This window comes from Zalophus californianus, chromosome 11 (genome assembly GCF_009762305.2).
Source record: "Zalophus californianus isolate mZalCal1 chromosome 11, mZalCal1.pri.v2, whole genome shotgun sequence".
Classification (NCBI taxonomy): domain Eukaryota; kingdom Metazoa; phylum Chordata; class Mammalia; order Carnivora; family Otariidae; genus Zalophus; species Zalophus californianus.
Window position 1 is genome coordinate 54,054,067 of NC_045605.1, and position 20,503 is coordinate 54,074,569.

At 43.9% G+C, this 20,503-nt stretch overlaps 1 protein-coding gene across 4 annotated transcripts in view; it reads left to right on the forward strand.

Moving 5' to 3' along the window:
* Positions 1–20,503, forward strand: part of GAB2 (GRB2 associated binding protein 2) — a 184,131-nt gene that overhangs the window by 151,766 nt on the left and 11,862 nt on the right. For all 4 annotated transcript variants that reach the window (XM_027578680.2, XM_035722754.1, XM_027578681.2 and 1 more), the window contains exon 3: positions 6,326–6,569. In XM_027578680.2, coding sequence (XP_027434481.1) covers positions 6,326–6,569 — 244 coding nt within the window. The remainder of the gene's footprint in view (positions 1–6,325; positions 6,570–20,503) is intronic.

The window sequence follows — 20,503 nt, forward strand, 5'->3', positions numbered from 1 at the left end:
TCGATCCCGGGACTCCAGGATCATGACCTGAGCCGAAGGCAGTCACTTAACCAACTGAGCCACGCACGCGCCCGCATTTGGTTTTCGAGCTCTCCACCCTCTGGTCCTTGTTTCTCTGTCAGCTTTCTGCAGGGACCACTTACCCCATAGAATCCTATACCCTCTGTTTTCAAAAGTCTTTCATCGATCGTCTTCTCTCCTTTAGAACCCTTAGAATGTTACCTCCATTCCACTTCTGGGTTTCAGGCCAACAAGCATTTACTAAGTATTTAATAATTACTGTTTACCCATTTTCCATCCATCAGATCCTCAAAAGAACCTTGTAAGGTGGGTGCTCTCTTCGGTGTTTGACAGCATGAAAAAGGTACAGAGAGAGTAAAAGTTTTGTGTGAGGCCCTGTAGTAGGATAGTGTCAGAACCCATGTTTCTGAACCTACGTCAGGGCTCTTTCCCTTACAGGTTGTGCCTTTTGGAGTTGGCTGTAGGCAGATGATATGAAAAACCAGTGAGAACAAAGGTGGTTTTCAATTTGTAATTTTGATTATCCAAAAAAATGATTTTTGGAAGAATTTGTTTTTTCATTTGGCTTTTCAGGCTTGCTTTGCCCCTGATTTTTCAGTTGACTCCAGCTCTTCTACCTCTGCCTTGGGATTAAGAACCAGAGATCGTTAAAAGCTAAACCAGTGGATCTTATCTAAATCCCTGTGTAAATATGACTCATTAGGTCTTATACCGAACAGCTCTCATGTTTCCCAAAGATGGCTTTGATGTGTATCCCCTATCTCATCCAAGTTCTTTCTTTTTTGAATAGAGAAAACGAGGCCCAGGAAGATGAAATGGCATTCCCAAGGTCACTCAGCCAGTTGACAGCAGAGCTTGGCCTAGACTCTCGTTCTGTTATTTGACTCTGCCCCTCATAAAGCTAATACCGTTCACCACATAGGGATCTTGTGGGAACTCTTTACATGAATGACAAGAATTGGCTTTGGAAGAAAGTTTGATCTATTTCACATAGGCTCTGCCACTTTCTAGCTGTGTGACACCAGAGCTCATTACTAACTTCTCTGAGCTTCAGTTTCTTCATCCAAAAAGAAGGGGAAGAAATGGAAATATCTGCCTCACAGAGTAGACTAGAGGCATGTAGTAGGTGCTTAATAAATGGCAGCTGTGATTATTATAGTCTCTATTGTCCTTTTTGTTCTCCTTTCACATGTAACATCATGCAGGGTATAGTTGGGACTAAAACAGAGACAACAGTTACCTTGCAAGCATTCACTGTTGCTTGGAAAGCAACTCCGTACCTCTTGGCCAATTTCAAGGTCCCAGCAGTTTCATGTGTACTAAGGAGTAGAAGCAGTAAGAATGGCAGGCACTATGCTAAATGCTTGATATGTATGATCTCAAACCTTGCAGCAGCCCTGGAAAATTATTTTCCCCGTTGAACAGGTGAAGATCAAAGAGGTTTATGTAGCCTGTCTAAGGCCATAAAGCGAGGAGTTAGCAAAAGCAGGCTTTGAATCCAGCCTGGGCTCCAGCATGTGATTTGGTCTACCACTTCATGGGTTCTGACACCCACTGAGGCTTGGGTGGGGATTTGGGGGGGGCAAGGATAAAGATAAAAAGGGCATTGAGATAAGGGAACCCGTCATTATTTGGCCAGTCATCTTTTCCAGAAACTCCCGCCAACCGCCCCTTTCCTGCTCCTGTTATCACTAGCCAGTTGATGGCTGGGCTGGGCTGGGCTGGGCCCCTCTACTAAAATCCTTCAGAGCTTTCCTGTTCTAGAGTTTTGCAAGAAGGTGGGCGGAGTGTTTGTGTGCTGGGCAGCCTTCCCAGGGGTGATTGTGGAAAGGAAGGGGAGTGATTTTTAGGGCCCTAAAAAGAAGCCAGGGAGAAGAGGAAAAAATAAAACCCTGTTTAAAAGAAAACAAATTTGACTCAAGCATTTTCTGGCATTATCTTTAGTCTAGACTTGGAGATGGAAGCCCAGGCCAGAAGTCTGGAAATGTCCATTTTCTTCTTGCTGTATAACTGCCCTTCCTAATGACCCAAGACACATCATTACAACAGCCCGGTGGCCACATACCAAAAACAGCCCAGCCACACATAGCGTAATGTCCTTTTTCATTCTTTTCTTCCCTCAAGGGGTACCCAGGGCAATAAAAACAAATCCTATGCACGTTTTATGCGAGTATGCGCATTTGTTTTCACACCAATATCTCATTCACCTTTTACACTTTGGGTCTTTTGACCCCAAGGAGTTCTTGCTATTTTGTTTTGCTGAAATTCCCACTGCCTTGCTATGATTGTGGAGTAAAGCCCTGAGCAGTGGGGTTGGAGGAGGTGCAGGGAACTGAAGGTAGGAAAGGGAGAATGTTCCTTACTCAGTCTACTTTAGTAAGGACTTGGTATTTACTGAGTGTTCAACATTCTCTTTAGAGAGGAAATAAACTAAAAGTCAGATGTATTTAATTAAACCATTCATCTCTTGCACAGACTTAATACCTCATACTTTGCAAAAGTGTTTATGCATGTGTGTGTTTTTTAAATTCACTTATCATATATCGCCCATTTAAAGTATACAAGTCATTGTTTCTCAGTATATTCACAGGGTTGTGTACCCATCACCACCATCTAATGTTGGAACATTTTCATTACCTCAGTTAGAAACCCCATATTCATTAGCAGTCACTCCTCCATCCCACCCCCATCCCCAGGCAACCAATAGTCTATTTGCTGTCTTTATGGATGTGCTGATTCTAGACATTTCACATAAATAAAATCATTACAATCTGTAGCCTTTTATCGCTGGCTTCTTTCACTTAGCATAGTTTTGAAGATCCATCCATGTTGTAGCATGTATCAGTACTTCATTCATTAGATGGCTGAATAATATTCCATTGTATAGCCATGTCACATTGTTTATCCAGTCTCTACCTCTGTCATCACATGATCTTCTCCCTATATGTCTCTGTCTCTGCTGTTCTTATAAGTATACCCATCAAGTAGATTAGGACCTACCCTAATCCAGTATGACCTCATGTTAACTAATTAGATCTGCAAAGACCCTATTTTCAAACAAGGTCACATCCTGAGGTTCCATGTAGACATGAGTTTTGGGGGGACACTGTTCAATCCATTATAGGCCCTAAGGAATAATTACCTATATTCAGGTAGAAATCTTTTAAAGTAGCAAACGGAAGTGAGATTTTGGCAAGGTTTAGCACCAAAACAGCTTTGAAAGAATTTTTCTGAAGCTGCAGATCATTATGGAGCTGACTGATTTCATAGACATGGCTTCATACTTACAGAATGGAATTCCAAGTAGGCCCAACTCATTGTAACCCCTACTTCATCTTATTAGCAGACCTTGAAAGCCCCTCTTATTTTGACCACAAGAAACAGGCATATTTGGTTTTGTGCTAGTGAAAATTCTTTTATTTATTCAGCAACTATATATTCAATACCCACAGTGAGCTGAGATTGTTTTAGGCACCAGGAATACAGAAATGCCTAGAACACATTTTGAGAACTTAAAACGTGCCGAATTGTCTCAACCCTTTATGCATTCCGTCCTTGTGACCATCCTCTGTCAACTTGTAAATAAGGAAACCGAGGCTCAGAGAAGTGAAATGATTTCTCCAGCTCTGCAAGTAAAGAACCTGGGTCAGAGGGCCCCAGCTGTGAGAACAGGTCACTCCTCTTTTATACACAGACCCACAGCTCAAAGCATGAAGTGAAGGGGCCATGCAGGGTGTATGGGGTGACAGGTGGGATAAGTAGATTGTCACAGAATGGCCTTTCTTGTTGGACTTGGGAACCTGAACTTGATTCCAGAGGCAGTGAGGAATCAGCGGTATGGAGGGAGTATGACCTCATGCTATGTATTTCATTATTTTATTAATCAACATGTATTTATGGAGTTGGGTCACACACTGGGCTTGATGCCAGGGATGAAACTGTTAGAGAAAAGACAGTGAGTTTACAGCTGAATGTATGGAGTGATGAGAGAGAAAGGTTACTGTCTTCCTAAAAATCTATGTGAAACACAAGGAAGTTGTGACAAGCTCAGAAACAAGGTTGAAGAAATAAACAAGAAAATGGTTTTAAAAAGAGAGAGCTTTGTAGGTCATCCTGAGGATAACAGGGATCCACTGAAGATTTTGAAGCTGGGCGATGACATAATGACATGGCGCGGTCGTCGAGAAGCAGAGTCCTAGATAATGCCTAGGTTTCTGGCTCAGAACCAGTTGGATGGTGGCACTGATGTACTTCACGGAGAGGGAGAACACAGGAGGAGGGTCGGGAGCTTGACCTGCCTGTGGGATATCTGAGTGGAGATGCCAAGCAGGCAGAGGGTTATAGGACAGGAGCCCAGGGCAGAGAACTGAGCTAAAGACTGAGTTTCGAGATTGTCATCACCTGGCTGGAGAAGATTAGCCCAGGGGAGTCTCCTGAGTGAGTGAAGCTATAGGAGGGTCTGGGGTGGAACCTTGAAAAATGCCCCCACTGAAGGGATGGCAGAGGTGGAGGGATCCAGAAAGACCGCGGGGAGGGTAGAAATGCCCCCAGAGGCTTTCTCTTAGCACCTTCCCTGTGTCTTCTCAGGCAGTAGCTGTGTTCACCCCTGGCACCATGGCTACTTCATCCCTGAGCATAAACCTTCCCCCCTCTGCCATTAGAGAGTTCATCTTGCAAATATAATGGAGTAGTGAAGCCATTGATTCTGTTAACAAACATCCAGTTCACTACCGGACCTGTAATGGGAATTCATTTTGGAGGTCAATACCCTGTCGATGGAACTGTTTTTCCCCCAAGGCCCGTGGCTTTCTCCATTGGACACGGGCGGAAGTTGTTCTGCCTAGCATCAGAGAAGCCTGGAGAGTAATTAATCTGATAGAGCACTAATGAGCTGATGATCCTGGGGCCATGAGAAGGGTACTAAAATAGGTCAGATAACGGGGAGTAGAAACAGAAAAGATTCGAATAGCCTAGGAAGCCACCACACCACCACTGAACCATCACACCCCACCAGCTGTCACATCGCCAGAAATCACATCTTTAAACCTTTATTTCTCTTGAAAAAGAAGTTTCACTGTAGAATTATTGTATGCCAAACGAACATTTTTGCTTGTTCCACAAACACAGACTACGAATTTTCTGTGCGCCTGGCCTTTATTGGGTAAATCCTGGGACCGTAGGCGCAACAGCATCAGTCACTGTCTTAGAGACTCTTGGGCTAGGCGAGGAGGCAGAGGGACCGTGGATATAATGAAGCATGGGCCAAGTGCTATTGGCAGCCAGAAAAAGGACCGCGTCCAGGAAGGTTTCACAGGGAATATGATATCCGTGTAGGGTCTTAAAAGTCTGCGTGTGAGTGCCAGTAGGGTAGAAGTGAAATCCAGGCGGAAGGAAGAGCCGAAGCCCATAAGAAAGAGTCATAAAAGGGGCTGGTGTGCCTGGGGATTGATGAAGCTTCCGAAGGCCTCGGGTCCAGGAGGAGAAAAGCAGGAAGTAGGTGAGACTGTCAAAGGCCTTGTGCGTTAGGCTCAGGAACTTGGACTAGGCTTGGAGAACGAGCCAAATGAGTGATGCCCTTGGCTTGGGGGGGGGAGCACTCTCAGCTGTGATCTGTCTTTAATACCCTGCTTCTTTTCTAGCACAACAGAGGGGAGTTTAAGAGGAGAGTTAAGGGGAAAAAAGACCAATTGACACAGAGTGGTGGGCATAAGAGTTGGGGAATGGGGACCATTGTCCTCAAGAGGACTTGGAAGAGCGGGCAGGAGGAGCTGGGACCAGTCTTAAGGAACAGTCTGCTCCAAATACTTGTGTGCTTTTATCCTTAATGCGGTAAGGCACACAGTCCGGGGTCTGACCTAGTGAGTCTCCAGGAAGCAAAGCTCATTTAACAAAGTCAGCCAGCGCTTTGATGGAGGTGATGACGCAGGAGCTTCCCAAGAGGAGGAAGGCAGTGGCACTTACTGCTCCGAGGGCTGGCCTGGAGGGAGCGCAGGAGTCCCACTCCCGCGCCCCTGGCAAGCCACACCTCCCGGGAGCTGGGCGAACACCGTCAAGGTTGTGACCTGGAGCGGCCCCCAGGCGACTCCAGGAGCGGCGCGAAGGCACAGGGCATCTCCTTTTCTGCCAGGCAGCCACAGCCCTCCCTCTCTGGAGGCAGGGAAGGGGTAGGTGTGTGAGGGGGAGAGAAGGCTGCTGCTGGATCATTGCCTCTGCTCATATCTCTTCTTCCTCTGACAGCCCACTTTGGGATAAGGACACCTTTCTTCCCTTTTTCAGTCACAGAGCTCCTTCTTTTGTTTCCCAGACTCCCTGAGAAACCTCTCCTCCACCAGTCACGGCCCCCGCTCTTCTCCAGCTGAGCTCAGCAGCTCCAGTCAGCACCTTCTCCGAGAACGGAAGTCCTCAGCCCCATCGCACTCCAGCCAGCCCACGCTGTTCACCTTTGAACCCCCGGTGTCCAACCACATGCAGCCTGCCTTGTCCACCAGTGCGCCTCAGGAGTATCTCTACTTGCACCAGTGCATCAGCCGGAGAGCGGAGAACGCAAGGTAGGAGACCGCTGTGAGCACCGGTGTGTCGCATGGCCACTCACAGGGCCCAGTAGCTTGCAGTCCTACTGTTTTTAATTTTAAAGACAAGGGAGTAAAATATTTTCTCAGACGAACAGACATTTATTAACAAAGCCTCATTCTTTTGCCTAGGTAAGCTTCACATTGTGCAGGTATCAGCTGTGGTGCTATACAGTGATAATTAGATTCCAGAGGAACCTCCCATTATCAGAAATCACGCTATAAAAATGTTTTGTTTAATCAGGGGGGGGCGGGGAAGGCATTAGGGGCTAGAGTTTCAGAATTGGGGATAAAAAAATCAATTGACTTGTTGGTAATAGGAGTATAGCTGTAAAGTCTTACAGAGACAGAGATAGCGAGAGAGGGAACACAAGCAGCGGGAGAGGGAGAAGCAGGCTTCCTGCGGAGCAGGGAACCCAATGTGGGGCTCGATCCCAGGACCCTGGGATCGTGACCTGAGAGAAAGGCAGACGCTTAATGACTGAGCCACCCAGGCGCCCCTAGCTGTAAAGTCTTAGAACACTGAACATACCTGTACCTCAGTTTTGCTCTAGAGCTGCACTCTTCTGTGTGGTAGCTAACTACCCACATGTTTAAATTTGAATGGGCTCAAACAAGATAAAACTTAAAATGAAGTTCCTCAGTTGCACTGGCCACATTTCAAATTCCCAGTCGCCAAGTGTGGCTAGCGGCTACCCTAGCGGACAGCATGGATAAGGAAACATTTCATCCCCACAGAAAGTTCTAGAACAAGGACTCTCTGCTCTAGAATAATGGTCTTTGTAGTTCTAACACCACTAGCTCTCTCACTGGTGCAGAGTCTGTACATGTTTTTACTACCTTTTATTCCCGTTGTTAGGGCAAACACAAGCACAGAGGTGATGGGCTTTGCCAGAGCTAGTTCCCAGTTGCTAGCATGGGCAGCAGATGACAAATCCTATTTCTCAATTAATTTAGAAATATCTAATTTGTGTTATGAAAACTAAGGCAATTAGAGAACTGACTGTATTAGTGTATCACATCATAGAACATTTTCAAGCAGAATCTTACTCGAACCAGTCAAATGCACTGAGAGATAGCCAATATAGATCATTTCTGTCCATTTTCTAGATGAGGAAAATGAGGCTCCCAGCTACCGTGTAACAGAGGCAGGACTAGAACCCAGGGCTCTTCATCCCTGGTCCTATACTCCGCACCACGTTACCCTGCTTCTGGGACCAGCACACAACATGCACTCCCAGCACTCTGTCTTAAGGTTGCCTCAAATACCCATTTTCCTGAGGCCACGGGATTTATGTTTGTGAACTTTCACTGGTTCAGATTCCATCCACTTAGGCAAGAAGAGCTGAGATCACCCAACGAGTTTGCGGCAGCACTGTAAACAGCACTGAGGCTCCTGGATCACACACCAGACACGCAGGGTGCAGAGACTAAAAGCATTTACAGGCTTTGGAATCCGTCAGATACGGGTCCAAATTCAGGTTCTGCCACTTTCTTTGTGATCTTGGGCCACTTACTGAACCTCCTTGAGCTTCCATTTCCTGACCTGCTGAATGGAAATAACTCCTTCTAAGGCTTCCTGATGAGCCTAGTGACCCGAGCACATCCTTAGTACTCAGGAGCATTTGTTCTCCTTGGGCCCCACCACCACCCACCTCATGCGTCCTTGCCTCAGAGTAGAGAAGGTGAGGTCTTAAAATCATTGTTCTCTTGAAAATGTACTTTCTGTTAATGCCTCTCACCCTCAGAATACATATGAAATATCTGGGGATCTGGTTAAAATGCTGACTCTGATTCAGTAAGCCTGCAGTGGGTCCTGAGATCCTTCCTTTCTGCTAAATTCTAGAGCTTGTCTGTGGGTCACACTTTAAGTAGAAGGCTTTATATAATACTAACAACTACTACCACCTCCACTTCCATGATGCTGCAGGAGCAGCAGAGAACAGATATGTAAATGCCTCTGCTTGAATTAGCAGTTAGGGCCCACTCTCTGCATACCCCCTCCTCGCTAAAACCTCTGTTAATTTGCCTAGCTGAAATCCACTTCTCTGATTTCCCACAGCAGTTTTTTATTCTCTCTCTCTCACGGCATTTGGAACTCTCTGCCTCATTGTATGGATATTTGTATTAATATATTGCTGCACTTTGAAGACGGGACCAAGGGCATATAGTAGATACATAAAAAATATCCAAGCAAATCTGTGTTATAGAGAGAGAACATAATAGGGGAGACAAAACTGATCTGCGGTTGGGGAAGCAGCTTTAGTGTGGGGCCCTGACCAAGCTGTGCTTTTCTGTGTCTGCTTTCACTTGTGTGGGTGTGGGAACAGGAGAGGGATGAGCAGGATCTTGGAGATTTTTGGAAAAAATAAGTTCAAACAACATTAACCGAATTCCCAAGTAATGGAGGGTGGGAAGGAAGCTTTCTTTGGTCCAGAAACACCATATAATTTCTGGAAGTATTGGAGTAGTTTACATGATACTAAACATACTGTAATAGTTAGAAATTCTGGACACAATATAAAAAAACAACTGTTTGAAGGCACTGAAGAGCAATCACAAAGCAGACAGAAACTGAAAGAGATTTAACTCTTAAATGGAGCTAGGAGGGGGGTTCCCAGGTGGCTCAGTAGCTTGAGCATCCAACTCTTGATTTCAGCTGAGGTCATGATCTCAGCGTCATGAGATCAGCCCTGCATCAGGCTCCACCCTGGGTGTGGAGCCTACTTAGGATTCTCTCTCCCTCTGCCCCTCCCCTGCTTGCGTTGCACTCTCTCTCTCTCTCTCAAAAAAAAAAAAAAAAAAAAAAAGGAGCTAGCCACGTACAAAGATGTAAAGTGTGTCAAAAGCTTTAATCTATGGTATTAAGGGGTAGGGCTGGATATCGTGAAGAGATGGTGAAATTTAGGAGACAGAAACTCTAAAAAAATCACTGGGGAGTGCCAGTCCCTGTGCGGTGGCAGAAGCACACTACAGACTGCCCCTCCCACTGATCACAAGTAAAAACTATGGACAAAACACAATTGCCCTGTAATCGTTTTGATTCTATAAAAATAAAATGAGGCAAGTTATAAAGGGGAGCAAAACTTGGAGATGGCAGCAATATAGAGGTGACTCCTCTGTATCTCATGGAATTGCTCTGAGGGTGGGCCCACTCACACAGCAGCCCATTGGGGCAGACAGCTGAAACGTGATAGAAACCCCATCTTTCTTGGTAGAGGAATCAGAAAAGGAGCCCTTTGGGGGCTGGAAGGGAGTGGAGTACCCAGAGTGAAGAGAGCTTGTGAAGGGATTTCCTCATTCTGGGTGTGAAACCACACACGTCTCAGGCTCACTGTGAGCTGCACACGTGTGGGACAGACCAAACCAGCATAACAAAGGTTTTGTGAACTAAGCTGAGATTGGCACCACCACACACAGAAGGAGAGACGGATCTTGCAGCCTGAATCTAACCACAGTGATTGCCTGCAAAACAAAAACCTCAGCATTCTCCAGAGGATTATAACAGAACCCAGCATCTACACAACATCATAGCACAATACTAAGGATATATAATCCACAGTTTCTCAGCATACAGAGAACCAGCAAAATGTAACCAGTTCTCAGGGGAAAGCACAGATGCCAACCCCAGCATAACCTACATGTTAGTATTAACAGACACAAATTCAAAAGCCCATATTATAACAATATGCCATAAACATGAATGGAAAGAAAACTATCAACCCACAAGTTTATATCCTGAAAAATTATCCTTTAGGAATGAAGAGATTGCCAAATGAAAGAAAAACAAGAGAATTTCCGAGAGATCTGATTTAAAAAACTGTTAAGGAAGTTCTTCAGGCTGAAGCAAAATAGTACCGGAAGGAAACTAAAACCTTCAGGAATGAAGGAACAGCAGCAGAAATAGTAAATATCTGCATAATTTTCCCTCCTCAGTTCATTAGTATTTGTGACTGTTGAAAGCAAATATTAAACATTGCCTAGTGGGGTTTTCATTTGGTTTTCTCTTTGGCGTGAAGAGCTTCCTTTATCATTTCTTACCATGTGAGTCCCCTTGTGACATGTTTTCCCAGTTTCCACTTACCTGGAAATACCTGTATTTCACCTTCATTTTTTTTTTAAGATTTATTTACTTATTCGAGAGAGAGCGCACATGCGTGGGGGGGGAGGGACAGAGGGAGGAGGAGAGCAAGAGTCTCAAGCAGACTCCCCTCTGAGCACAGAGCCCTACGCAGAACTCAGTCTCATGACCCCGAGGTCACAACGTGAGCCGAAACCAAGAGTCAGTCGCTAAACATCCGTGCCACCCAGGCACACCTCACCTTCGTTTTGGGGAGATACCTTGCTGGATATAAAATTCTGGAATGGTGGTTTTATTTTCTTTTGGCATTTTAAAGGATGTCATTCTATAATCTTCTGAGCTTCATTGTCTTTGTTGAGAGGTGAGCTGTTATTTTTATTGTTAGAATCCTGTATGTAATGTATCTTTCTTCTTCTGAATGTTATTTTTCTCTTTAAAAAATTGTGGTGAAATAACATAAAATTTATCCTCTGAGCTATTTTTAAGTGTACAGGTCAGTTAGTGTTAAGTACTTTCACATTGTTATGTAACCAGTCTCTAGAACTGTTTTTATCTTGCAAAACTGAAACTTCCTACCCATTAAAAATTCCCCATTTCCCCTTTCCCCTACTTCCTGACACCTTCCTTTCTACTGTCCGTATGAATTTGACTTCTCTAGGTAACTCATATAAATAGAATCATACAGCCCTTGTCTTTCTGTGAGTAGCTTTCTTCACTTAGGATAATGTCTTTAAGGTTCATCCATGTTATAGCCTGTGTCAGAACGTCCTTCCTTTTTACGGCTGAATACTATTTCATTGCCTGTTTATGCCACATTTTGTTTATTTCATCCATTAGTAGACACCGTGGTTGCTTCCACCTTTTGGCTGTTGTGGATAATGCTGCTGCGAACATGGGTGTACAGATACTCTTCAAGGAGTCAGATTTCAATTATTTGGGGTACATACCCAGAAGGAGAATTGCTGGATACTCTGGTAATTCTGTTTTCAATCTTCTGAGAAACTACCATACCGTTTTTCAGAGTGGCTGCACCATTTTACAACCGTGCACAAAGGTGACAGTTTCTCCACACCCTTGCCAGTATTTGGTATTTTTTGGTAGTGCTATCCCAATGGCTGTGAGGTGGTATCTATCTCACTGTGGTTTGGGAGGAGTTTTTTGTTTGTTTGTTTGTTTTAATTTAGAGGTGGGGGAGGGCAGAGGGAGAGAGAGAATTCCAAGCAGGCTCCACACCCAGTGCAGTCAGACACAGGGCTCATTCTTACAACTGTGAGATCATGACCGGAGCCAAAATCAAGAGTTGGACACTTAACCAACTGAGTCACCCGGGCGCCCCACGCTGTGGGTTATTTACATTTCTGTAATGATTAGTGATGTTCAGCATCTTTTCATGTGTTTGTTGGCTATTTGTACATCTTTGGAGAAATGTCGATGTAGACCTCTACCCATTTTTTTTATCTGGTTGGTTGGTGGTGGTGGTTGTTGGGTTGTAGAAGTTCTTTATATGATCTGGATATTAACACCTTGCCGAATATGTGATTTACAGATATTTCCCCCATTCTGTAGATTGCCTGTCACTCTGCTGATTGTGTCCTTTGATGCACAATTTTATATTTTGATGCAGTCCAATTTATTTTTACTTTTGTTGCCTGTGCTTTTGGTGTCATCTATATTTTAAAAAAAATAATTTGCAAATCCACTCTCAGGAAGCTTTTCCTCCTGTGTTTTCTTCTCAAAGTTTATAGTTTTAGCCCTTATGTTTAGGTCTTTGATCCATTTCTTGTTTATGTTTATATATGATGTAAAGATCTAACTTCATTTTTGTGCATATGGATATCCAATTTTCCCGGCACCATTTGTTGAAAACATTATCATTTCCCCATTGAATGGTCTGAGCATCTGTGCTGAAAATCATTAGATCTATACATCAAGGTTATTTCTGGGCACTATATTCTATTCCATTGGTCTCTATGTCTATCTTTGTGCCAGTACCACACTTTTAATTACTGTAGCTTTGTAATAATATGTTTTGAAATCAGGAAGTATGAGACCTCTCCCTTTGTTCTTTGTTTGCAAGATTATTTTGGCTATTTGGACTTCTGTTTGACTATTTTTCTTTGTTTTTCAGCAATTTGACTAGGATATTCCTAGGTGTATTTTTCTTGGTTTGGGCTTCACTTAGCTTTCTGATTCTATTTGTTGCTCTTTTTTATCCAATACAGCAAAATTTCTACCAATATTTCTTCAAGTTTTTTTTCTGCCCCATTCCATCTCTGCTTTCCCTCTGTTCTTCACGTTAGACCACTTGATACTGACCCATACATCACTGATAGTACTCATTTTTTAAAAATCGTATTTCCTCTCTGTGCTCATTTTGGATGATTTTTTAATTGAATTTTCAGTTCTAGAATCCTCCCCCTTTTGCCTCACCCCACACTTTTATTTACTTTTTTTTAACCATTCTGAGCGGTAATTGAAGTATAGTCAGTGTCAATATATATAAAGTTTCCCCATGCCCCTTTAATTCCATACTTCCCTCTACCTCATTCCTCAGGAACCATTGTACCTCACTGTAGTGAGGAACCACTCACTACATTAGCTATCATTTTCTAGAATTTTACTTGAGTGGAATCATATAGTACTGACTATTTTTCCTTATATCTTTCATGCAACATAATGCTTTTGGGATTCATCCATATTGTTACATGTATCATTAGTTGTTCCTTTTTATTCAGTGTACCTTTATATCACAATTTACCTGTTCCTATGTTGGTGGGCACTTGGATTGTTTCCAGTTTTAGCTATTACAAATTAAGATGCATCTGTACATAAATAGTCACTAACAAATCTTGGTGTAGACATTTGCTTTATTTCTCTTGGGTAAATACCTAGAAAACCAGACCTAGGTGGTTTTACTGGTGAATTGTATCAAATGGAGTACCACAAATATTACCCATATTCTTTCAGGAAGCATAAGAGGAGGGGGTCCTTTTACAACTCTTTTTTTTCTTTTTGAGACCAAAATAACCCTACTACCAAAACCTGACAAAGATTACAGGAAAGAAAATCGGAAGGCAATATTCCCTGTGACTATAGATGCAGAAATTCTTTCTTTTACCAAAAAAAAAAAAAATAGTAATCAAATCCAACTTTAAAATATATATATATATATATATATATATATATATATATATAGTGTGTGTGTGTGTGTGTGTGTGTGTGTGTGTTTTAGGGATAATTTAAATATATTAGGGAATATATGTGTATATGTACCTCATTAGGGATAGTAGTTCATGATGAAGTAGGGTTCATCCCAGGAATGAAAGGTTGATTTTACATTAAGAAACCAACCAGTGCAATTCATTACATCAAGAGAATTAGGAGAGAGGCACCTGGGTGGCTCAGTTAAGTGTCCTACTCTTGATTTTGGCTCAGGTCATGGTCTCGGGATTGTGAGATCAGGCCCCAGGGTGGGCTCTGTGCTAGGCATGGAGCCTGCTTTAGATTCTCTCTCTCCCTCTCCCAAAAAAAAGGGAGAATAAGGAGAAAAATAATATAATAATCACCTTCGCAGATGCCGATAAAGCATTTGTCAAAATTCAATGCTTCTTCATAAAAATTTTCTTAGCAAACTATAAATACAGGAAGACTTCTTCAAATTAATAGCAGACTTCTAAGGATAACCTACAGCTAATATATTAAATATTAACAGAGAAATATTAAACATATTCTCATAATACTGGGGACAAGGACAGAATGCCTGCTCTCACCACTTCTGTTCAACATTGTACTAGAGATTCTAGCCTGTCCAGTAAGGAGACAGAAAGTGTGAAAGGCACAAAGATGAGAAAGGAAGATGTAAGGCTGTCTCTCTTTGCAGGTAACTTGATTGTTTATATAAAAATTCTAAAGAATCTAGAAAACAACTGCTAGAATGAAGAAGTGAATTTAGCAAGGTCACAGGGTAAGGATTATTATATATAAAATAATTTTTACATACTAGAAGCAAACATTTGGAAAATGAACTTTAAAAAAATTTTTATATAATGATGCCAAAAACATGAACTACTTAGGAATAAAAAAGACATGCAAGACCTCATCGCTGAAATCAAGACCTAAATATGGAGAGTGACATGTTGTAGTAATGAATTAGAAGACCCAATATTATTAAAATGGCACATCTAGAGGTGCCTGAGTGGCTCAGTTGGTTAAGCATCTGCCTTTGGCTCAGGTCATGCTCCCGGGCTCCTGGGATAGAGCCCCATGCTCCCTGCTTGGTGGGTAGTCTGTTTCTCCCTCTCCCTCCCCCTGCTCGTGCTCTCTCTCTTTCTCTCTCACTCATTCTCATTCTCAAATAATAAAATATTTAAAAGAAATTTAAAAAATGGCACATCATCACAAATTGATCTGTATAGCTCCAGTGCAGTCCAAATAAAAATCCCAGCAAGCGTTTTCATAGAAATTGATAAGCTGACTCTAAAGTTGATACGAAATTCCATACAACTTAGAATAACCAAAATGATTTTTAAAAGAACTTAGCAGGGGGCGCCTGGGTGGCTCAGTTGGTTAAGCAACTGCCTTCGGCTCAGGTCATGATCCTGGAGTCCCGGGATCGAGTTCCGCATCGGGCTCCCTGCTCAGCAGTGAGTCTGCTTCTCCCTCTGACCCTCCCCCTCTCATGCTCTCTCTCATTCTCTCTCTCTCTCAAATAAATAAATGAAAATAAAAAAAAATAAAAGAACTGAACAGGGATGCCTGGGTGGCTCAGTCGGTTAAGCATCTGCCTTCGGCTCAGGTCCTGATCCTCCAGGGGCCTGGGATCGAGCCCCACATCGGGCTCCCTGCTCGGTGGGAAGCCTGCTTCTCCCTCTCCCTCTCCCTCTGCCTCTCTCCCTGCTCATGCTCTCTCTCTTTCTCTCTCTGACAAATAAATAAATAAATCTTTAAAAAAAATTGAAAGGACTTAACAAAATTAGAGGATTTTTACCACCTGATTTCAAGCCTTGCAGAAAAACCTTTGTCTTTGTCTTCTTCAAGACCGTGTTGTATTGATGAAAAGGTAAACATATGGAGCTCCCTAGAACAGAACGGTGAAGTGTATGTGTGTGCATGTGTGTGCACGCATGCACACACATGTTGACAAAGGTGCCAATAGGGAAATGAAAGTCTTTTCAACAAATGGTGCTGGGAAAAAAAAAAAAAAAAAAACTTTTATTGATACTACACTACTCAAAAGTTAAATGTGTCAGCGGTGCCAGGGTGGCTCATTCGTTAAGCATCTGCCTTCAGCTCAGGTCATGATCCCAGGGTCCTGGCACTGAGTCCCACATCAGGCTCCCTGCCCAGCGGGGAGCCTGCTTCTCCCTCTCCCTGCTGCTCCCCTCCCCCGGCTTGTGCGCGCGCTCTCTCTCTCTCTCTTTCTCTCTCTCTCTCTCTCTCTTTCCCCCCCCCCCATCAGATAAATAATCTTTAAAAAAAAGAGTTAGGGCGCCTGGGTGGCTCAGTCGTTAAGCGTCTGCCTTCGGCTCAGGTCATGATCCCAGGGTCCTGGGATCGAGTCCCACATCGGGCTCCCCGCTCAGCGGGAAGCCTGCTTCCCCCTCTCCCACTCCCCCTGCTTGTGTTCCCTCTCTCACTGTGTCTCTCTCTGTCAAATAAATAAATAAAAAATCTTAAAAAAAAAAAAAGAGTTAGATGTGTCAAAGACCTAAATGTAAAATGTGATAGTAAGAAATTTCTAGAAGAAAACATCTCTGTGTTCTTGAGGTAAGCAAAGATTTTTATCATAGGATACAAAAAGGGAGAATAATAAAATAAATTGATAAAGTAGTTGAATCAAACTTAAAACTTTTGTTCTTCAGAAAACCCCACAAAATGCCAAGTCACAAAATATGAGAAAATACTCAAAACAAATATATCTGACAAAGGATTTATTTCTAGAAAATATAAAGCATTATTACAATTTAAGACAAACAACCCAATTTTTTTTAATGGGCAGAAGATTTGAATAGACACTTCATCAAAAAAAGATACAGAAATGGCAAGTGAAAAGATGCAGAATCACCAGGGAAATGTGAAAACCTCTAAGCAGTTTTGGTTCATGTCCACAGGAATGGGTAAAGAAAAAACACTGACAGTGCCAAACATGGACAGATATACTGCTATCCTGCTTCTGACAGCCACATTACATACTAGGTGCTCTGGAAAAAAGAAATAATGCTTTATAGTTTACAAAGCACTCTCACATTAGTTACCTCATTTAACCTCCAAAATAATTTCATAGGGTCGCATCTTTATTTTTTTAATTGTATTTTTAAGTAATCTCCACACCCAGCATGTGGGACTCGAACTCACAACCCCAAGATCAAGAGTCTCATGCTCCACCGACTGAGTCAGCCAGGCACCCCTCAAAGGGTTCCTTCTGAGGGGATTTGGGAGAGAGCAGCAGCTCATTCATCTCTGCCTAGCATAGACATAAATATGTCTGGATTACTATAGTGAAAGAGTATCTACTGAGGCTAATCATAACCAGCCTTTATTTATTCCTTTTTTCATTTGTGGGGGAACCTGACATACTGTACAATAAATTAAGCACCTTAGAGATAAAACTATGTGAATTACTTATCTTTTACTGCAGTTTTAGCCACTATTCTTCCTTCAAGTACCAGATATGTGTTCCAGCTAAAATGACTTCAGTTCTCAAAATCTAGCTTTTCCACTGAGCAAAAGTAACTCCTCAAAGTAGTAACTATCAGCAAGGAGGGAGTATTTGAACTGACCCCATCAAGACAAGCAGAGTCCTTTTTGTCTTGCCTGGATTTAGTTTTGCCCTCCAGCCTTTAGGGCCTCATTTCAGATTCTAGACCTCTCTCTCCCTATTTCCAGGAGGCTGTTAAACCTGTAGCAGGTGATACAGTGTGTGTGTGGTGAGTCACATGCCTCAGAAAGCCATGTTTCTGGGCAAGGGGCGGCGGGGGCAGGTAGCTGAAATTTCAAGTGATGGGATTCCAGATGAATGCATCACTGACCCTACAGCAGTATTCTGCAGAAAGACGGCAGGTGAAAAGTAAAATGAGAAATGGCAATGGAGAACTTGCCTTTGATTAATCACTTCTAACTAAGACCTCTGACTCATTCACCCGGTGCTTTGATTGACCAAAGGCTGAGAATATACAACTTTTTGTTTCATTTATTTCGTCTCTATAACTTTGCTCTGTAACCACAATGAGAAGGCTGGCTCACACTTGCCGCCAGAAGGGTTTGAGATGCAAAGATCACCTCACCTCTTAGAGATTGTGAGACAGCATTTTCTGCGTTTTCTTCCCTCATCGGAAGGATCCCTGTGAGAAGGGTGAAATGCAGAAGGATGGTCCACATGACCTCTTAAGATCGCCAGTGACAGAACTAAGTGGTGGTTAATTCACTTAGGACCATGTGTGCATTCGCTTTCTTTAAATGGGAACATACCTATTAAAAATGAGACTGGGCTCTTCATGAAGGTACTAGGAGCAGGGTGGAAAACAGTGAAATCATGGTGTCGTGTGGTACGTGAAACTATATGGAAAAATGCCAAAGAACTGTTGCAAAATTAAGTGCTGAGGAAAGCTAGGAGAGCACTGCTGAAAGATAAAGGAGCGCTTTTGGGCGGTGTTAAGCCGTGAGCAGAGCTGTGGCGGTGGGCCACCCAGCCGCAGCCACAGTCGGGGGGAGGGGGTGAGGGCTGCGGGCCTGAAGGGGTGCCTCTCTCAGCCTTGCCTCTGCCACCTGCAGCTCCCTGCACAGGCCAGGGCGGTTCTTCTCGTGGGGTAGGCAAGGGGGTTCAGAACGGCCTCACATGTGATGCGCCCGGCACAGTACCGTGTTCCTTTCAGGAGGCCCGTCAGCCCGCGTGCCTGCTCGTCCAGTCGGAAATCGCAGTCTGGTGGAGGAGACCAGTACCGGTGGTACCTAACGCAGATAGCACTTGCTACCTGCTCCAAGGTCAGGGTTGAGCAGTGATTGCTTATGCTTGGAGGTAGAGGATGGAAAGGAACAGCTTTAAAATATGCGCCGGGACACCTGGGTGGCTCAGTCGTTAAGTGTCTGCCTTCAGCTCAGGTCATGATCCCAGAGTCCTGGGATCGAGCCCCGCATTGGGCTCCCTGCTCAGCCAGGAGCCTGTTTCTCCCTCTTGCCTTCCTGCCCCCCTCTCTCAAATAAATATCTTTTTTTTTTATTTTAAAGATTTTATTTATTTGACACAGAGAGAGAGAGAGACAGCGAGAGAGGGAACACAAGTGGGAGAGGGAGAAGCAGGCTTCCTGCGGAGCAGGGAACCCAACAAGGGGCTCGATCCCAGGCCCCTGGTATCATGACCTGAGCTGAAGATGCTTAACCGACTGAGCCACCCAGGCGCCCCAGATAAAATCTTTTTTACAAATGTGCCATTTGTGCAGAGTTAGAAGGATAAATGGGAGCAGGAGCTTTGCCAGGTCGCAGTAGGAAGCCTTTCAGATGGCGTGAACAACGCAACCGAGCCCAGAGGCCTAACTGCACAGGGCCCACTGGGAACAAGGGAAGTTTGGCTGAGTGGATCCAAGAGTGGGGAGGGGAACAGGGAGAAGAGACTGGAGAGGTGAATTAGAGCCAGAATACAGCTTAGTCCTATAGGCAGTGGCACAGTGTTGGATATGCATAAGCTGGCAAGTCAGGAAAGTAAATGTCTGGAGGACGTCAAGGGGATCTGGCGGATGGTAGGGAGGCTAGCTACCAGCCCTTTCATTTATGCGGAAGGAAAACCAGGAGGACCTGAACTGGGGTGGATTCAATAGGACCTGATAGGGTTCTTGAGTGAAAAATTACAATGTGGGTAACTCCTGGGTTTCTGGCTTGAGTGACGGGTGCATTCCCAAGATAGGAGAGTCAGGAAGAAGATGATGAATTCATTCCTGAATCAGGTTAAGGTTTGAATAAAATTATGTGAAACATGGAACAGTATTTAAGGTTACTGCAGGACACCTGTGATGTTCTCCCCATCCCGCCTTAAAACCCTACAGGGGCTCCCCTGTTCCCAGCAACTCCAGCCTGGCCCCTGCACTGTCACCTCTCAGCCCTGCCTCCTAACACGCTTGCTGCAGCCTGAGCAGCTTGCAGTTCCTTTCCCTTGCTAGGCTGTGTTCTACTTCTTTGTGCCTCTAACTAGAACACGTTTTTCCCTCTCTTGCCTTTTGCCTGGCCAATATCAAGACTCACTGAACGGTAAGATCTTTGAAGAAGCTTCCCCTGACATTCTGTACCACCACCACCAGGGAGGGTCAGTATAAATCTGTCAAGAGCTGATAATGATTGGTATGCATGTCACCGTCTCCACCACTATGTCCCCCAGGGCAGAAGGCATCTGTGTATCCACTATGCCCGGCCCCAGTGGAAAATAGGACATCACTAAACGTTTGTTAAATGAACAGATCTCAGCGGGGACATCCAACCTTATATCTACCATTGGCTCCCCCCAGCCTTTGTTCCACTCACTCCATTGTCAAAAGGCTAGAGGTTCAGTGATCTAGGTCCATGGTGCTTGGCTTGGTTATGTGTGTGAAATGGAAAAGAAAAGGAGAAAGAACGCGGAGGCCTAGAAGAGAAGGGCCACTGAAGGTTTGGGGAGTGAAATGAAACTCCCCAGTGGTCAAGGATGACAGTTTACAAGAGAGTCTGGCCTAGACACCTGTTTCCCTTCCTCTTTCTAAACTACTGGGCCCTATTTTCTATCACCATCTGGTGGCCACATCCATAAATAACAAGCTCCCCAGGAGCTACGTATATGCTTGTATGAGGCAAAAATTCCAGCGGATTGGCC